The following is a 5,443-nucleotide window of genomic DNA, read 5'->3' as shown; positions in this document are numbered from 1 at the left end:
TTAAGGGATACTACGTCTTAGAATGGACATAAAATTTAAAAATTTTAAACTTGGCCAATAAGAGCCAGTAGATATACCTGGTGTCATAAATAACATAACAGGATCCTTATATAATCCCATAAATCCAAAAAACTTAATAATTATTCATAAATATGCAATTAACTATTGAAAAACGCCTAATATCAAGATTAAGCGTTTTTCATTAATTACTTAGTTTTATGAATTTTCCAATTTTCTAGATTTTCCAGGGATTCTGTTGTAACTTTATGACACCAGGTAAGTTCACTGATGAATATAGACTCATATTGACCATTCTCGAGAATTTAATTTTACGTTCATTCTAAGACGTAGTATCACTTTAAAGAACCCCAGACGTCTGATTGAAAATTAGAAAGGTGTAAATCGATGCTATCAATGTCACTGATACACATAAAATATTTAGGAAACCTCTTTACAATCTCTTTTAGACAAAAGATCCGTATTTTAATCAGACTGATTTATAAATATATTATATCAACTTTTCTCTCTGAAGCTCTCTACACTTCAAAACATTTCCCAGTTTAATATACAAAATTCTAACATTAATATTTCCGATAGATCACAAATGAAGTCATTTATATGGCTTGATATTGTTGTCTAGTGATTTTTCAGAATTTTTGATTGATTTAACAAAGGTGTTGGAGTCAGATAAGTTTCACCCTCGATCCATTAGTTTAATATACAAAATTCTAACATTAATATTTCCGATAGATCACAAATGAAGTCATTTATATGGCTTGTATAGTGATTTTTCAGAATTTTTGATTGATTTAACAAAGGTGTTGGAGTCAGATAAGTTTCACCCTCGATCCATTAGTTTAATATACAAAATTCTAACATTAATATTTCCGATAGATCACAAATGAAGTCATTTATATGGCTTGTATAGTGATTTTTCAGAATTTTTGATTGATTTAACAAAGGTGTTGGAGTCAGATAAGTTTCACCCTCGATCCATCAGTTTAATATACAAAATTCTAACATTAATATTTCCGATAGATTACAAATGAAGTCATTTGGTGTTGGAGTCAGATATTTTTCACCTTTGATCCACCGGTCCCTGTGTCTGACCCTTCATCTACCATTAATTATTTTTTGAAATCTTTGATTGATTTATGAAAGGCGCTTGAGTCAGAATTGAGTCAGTCTATCCCTTGATCTACCATTCCTATATTGTGATTATTATTTTAATGAATCTGATTGGTTGAAAAATATACTTAAACCAAACATTAAATCAAAATTAGTGATAAGAATAAGGTCTTTCAATATCAAGGGTTCAATATTTAACTTTACACTGGTTATGATTTCTATTCAATTGGTCAGAGTTCAAACATGTTTTGGACAAACAATCATCATCAGGATGGTTATTTTTGGAAAAGGAGGTTAACTCTCGAATATATAAGAAAGAAAGTGAGCACACTCACTGATCAGGAGAGTTTAAGACTAGATTACAAGATATGGCGTGGCTGGTGCCAAAGGTAGGCTTATGGCTGGCATCTCTGGTGCCAATATGTCCATATTCGAAAGGTTTTTTGCAAGTTGCAAATTCCAAGCCTTATGGGGTAAAATGGTTGTTGAAGTTTTGTATTTTGTATATTTGTATAGAAGATAAAATATTATGACAATAAAATGTACAATTCTTATTGGTTGGTCTTTGATGGTGATGAGAACATAGTCTCATGAAAGCACTGGCCAAGGTCCCAAAGTAAAGATTTGTGATGTCTCTGTAATACTATCTGTGGCTGTCTTCTTCCACTTCATCACTTTTGTCATTGGTATTCTTCCCGCCTTGTTCGTCTAAATTTGTTAGAAACGTTGAAACCGACGTCGCTCCGACCAATGGACTCAATAATATGACAATTGTGAAGATGGTTGTCGTCAGGGCAGTCCCGTCAACAGGAATAAATTGGTGCTGGGGCTCAGATTTTGTACTCAGAAAATTTGAAGAATTATAGACCTAGAGAACTCATTTCTGAGAATTTGAGCTTCCAAAAACGTATCAAAATCTATATCATTTTGATTTTGTACAAAAACACTGTAAATGAATCAATCTCTGATGAACTGAAGAGGTTTTTGCTGGTGCTTAATTCTCACTTGCTCAACCCCACCCTAACAACGGGGCTGGGTCAGGTCCGTAGCTAGAGGGAGGCAGAAGGTGCGGGTAGGGGTGGGGGGGCTCCTCCTTGAGTAAATTTTGCCCCTCCCCCTGTAAAATTTAGATGACTTGAAGGACTAAATTCGCTCAAATTGAACCCCCTTAAAAAAAAATTCTGTTGTCAGCAAGAGATGGTTATTCGCATTAATAGATTCCGATGATCAAGGGAGATAACTACATTTAATAATATCGCCGACAGACTACAGTTAACTAGTTTGTAACGCGGGATAATACAAACAAACAATTTTTTTTCTCTTCTAATAAGCTCAATTATTCCCGTTTCTGAGACTAGGGTACGATTGGTCAAACGGAGGGCGAATCTGTGCCTGTAAGTACACATATTAACATATAAAATTTTCGTGTATATAACGCAATTTTCTGTTGTTATCATGACTTATTCGTATTAATTACAAAATTTCAGTCATAGATTCCGATGGAAGGGAAGTAACTACATTTAATAATTATGCAGACAGACTACAGTTAATTAGTTGTAACGCGGGATAATACAAACAACAAATATTTCACATTTTACTGCAATTTTTTCTCTTCTTCAAAAGTGTCACATAATCGCATTATTTTCCCCTTTTATTCTCGCCTATGTACTTCAAAAAATGTTTTTAGTTGGTAATATTTGGCAATGTGAAGGGGGTGTCAACTAAGTTTATATGTGGGCGTGGTTAATGTATTGATTGATTAGTACAACTGTTATTTCATTTTTTATGTTTGCAGGATTTTGCATGTGCATTTGTTTTATTGTGTATGTTGAGGTTTTGTGCGTGCATAGTGTAGAGAATTTAATACAAATACAATATGATTAATGATATACTCTTACCTTCAATTTTTCTTCTTACCTTGTGGTCTCGAACTCGTATAGCTGCACAGCGATGGCGGACGAACTGTTTTACCGATCGAGCCATCGCACTTGACTGAATACTGCTTGTCGACTTAAAGGTTATATGGTTTGATTTTACCTTAAATTAGTATTTCAAAAAGCGGACTGGTTGATCCAAGTGACTGGACAACAGCGTCTCCTCGGGTTAGGTCAGCTGGTGAACACTATGCACGTTCTTTTTGAGATAGCTCAGTCGGTAAGATTGTTGATCTCTCTATATTTTGGTCGTGGGTTCGAATCCCAGGGTGAGAATTGAATTGTTACAAATCTTTTTTTATAAAACTACATCTTCTAGTGGTCGAAGACGATCACCAGCCCAACACAAAAGTAAAATTAGGTCGATTGTCGGTTGGAAAAATTCTGTTCTCTTTGGAAAGAGGTCGGAATATCGAGATAAACTCGTTATTCCGACCTCTTTCCAAAGCAGCAAGATGATATTAGTCCAGGATTGGGCCTTTGTTAAACGCTCCATGACAGTGTGGTCTTGGTGGACGAGTGGTCAGAGAGGATGTGAAAAGTATTTTACGATGTGATGGTCGAGGGTTCGATCCCTGGTAGAGTCCGGATAGATTTTTCTTGAATCTTCTTCGTGGACTATAGTCAAGTATGTTAAATTATTGACTACTTCGTCAGTCTAGGTGGCTCAGGTGGTAAGAGCGCTGGTCTGACGGGGTAGTGGTCGAGGGTTCGACTCCCACATAGAGAAAGTTCTCTGTGTATTTTTATCTTATTTAAAATATAAGATTACAGTTATAATGGATACAAATTCCTAGTTTGTGTTCGACTGGATGGCTCAGTGGTAGAGCGCTGGTCAACTAAAAGCCACGGAGTGGCGAAAAGCGTGGGTTCGAATCCCATGGGTGACAGGGTCATCCTTAGTAGTTACATGCTACTAGAAAATTTGGTGGGTTCGAACCCCACAGGTGATCGCAAAGATTTTCCTTAGTGGGCTCAAAAACCACTAGAAAGTGTCCAAAATATCTGGCTAGATATTTAAAAACCGAAAGTTGGGTTTGAGTGGGAATCGAACCCGGGACGTCTAAATGATAGAAAAAAGCAAGGAGGGGATGAACAACTCTACGACCACGGCCAAAAAGCTAACCTTCAAAAATGTGTATGTAAGTAATATTTAAAGTTCAAAGTCACAGCCTACTATAGTAGTATTAAAATAGTAAGTATCTTCCACTCCTTTAGAATCTTGGAGGGTCCCGGGCACCTGCTTGCCCCTCGGCTCCCCTCCTTGACTCTCTTTCTTCCAACCTGCCACTCGTTCTATCTATTGATAGTGTCTTGCCTGCGGCAGGCCCAACGCCTCAACCCCCCAACTTACCTTAAGTAAGTTATATAGAATATTTTTAGGGGGGAAAGCGATAGAGAAGTGTCGAGACTAAAAGCCTCTAGAGATTTACCTGGGTTCGAACCCTCGCCGTCGAAACAGAGTTCTCACCCAAGTCCACCATCCATCCGTCTAGGCCATAGAGACCCGTTACCAAACCACGAAATTTAAGCTCTTTTAAATGATAGTGAATCTTTTATAAGTTCAAAATAGTTACTTTTATCGTTGGCCTCAACGAGATTCGATCCAGGTTCGTCTTGGTCACAAGCTACTGCTCTAACCACAGGGCTACGGCGGACACAACAAACACTGAAGAAATTAGCCTTTTTATATGTGAGCTTTATATAGAAATGTTCAAAATGGTTTACTACTCACCCCAGTCGAGATCCGATCTAGGATCGTCTAGCTCTCAGGCTACTGCTCTAACCACAGGGCTACGGCGGACACGACAAATATTGCAGAAATTAACCTTTTTATATGTGAACTTTATATTGAAATAGCCAAAATTTAGTTTTCGTTCATTGGGATTCGAACCCACGATTATGGAGGAAGTGATCGGGCAGGACACTTTATCCACTGTGCTACAGAGACGATGAATATTTGTGCAATTTTATCTATATAGCTCTAGCAACATCACCACATAAAGGTAATGGCAAAATAAATCATGCGCTTTCAGAAGGGTTCGAACCCGCAGTGGTCTACTCCACAACCCATCGCTCTAAACCACTGAGCCACAGAGACGAATACTTCCGAGTCTTATTTAGTCTATATAGATCTAGTCTCTACTGAATATTACACAAAAATATTCTCGTCGTGGGAATCGAACCCTCGACGTTAACATCAGGTTACAGTCAGGCTGTCGAGTCGACTGAGCCACTGTGAGATGCACGTACGACCTAATTACTAGTAAACCAAACTTTTATATCAACTAAGTTTTTCCTAAGTATGAAAATAAAATTCTCCTGGGGTGAATCGAACCCAATACCTTACCATAAATTAATGAGAGCCCTGCAATTGAGCG

At 37.4% G+C, this 5,443-nt stretch overlaps 1 protein-coding gene across 1 annotated transcript in view; it reads left to right on the top strand.

The window, feature by feature from the left end:
- Window positions 1-1,049, top strand: part of LOTGIDRAFT_167913 (hypothetical protein) — a gene marked incomplete at both ends in the record, with an annotated part of 2,931 nt that extends 1,882 nt beyond the window's left edge. The window contains 2 exons of the mRNA XM_009065784.1: window positions 240-276; window positions 940-1,049. Coding sequence (XP_009064032.1) covers window positions 240-276; window positions 940-1,049 — 147 coding nt within the window. The remainder of the gene's footprint in view (window positions 1-239; window positions 277-939) is intronic.
- Window positions 1,050-5,443: the final 4,394 nt, after the last annotated feature.

The sequence above is a fragment of the Lottia gigantea genome (assembly GCF_000327385.1).
Source record: "Lottia gigantea unplaced genomic scaffold LOTGIsca_70, whole genome shotgun sequence".
Lineage (NCBI taxonomy): Eukaryota > Metazoa > Mollusca > Gastropoda > Lottiidae > Lottia > Lottia gigantea.
Note: the sequence above shows the minus strand (reverse complement) of the source record. Positions and strands in the feature narration are given on the sequence as shown.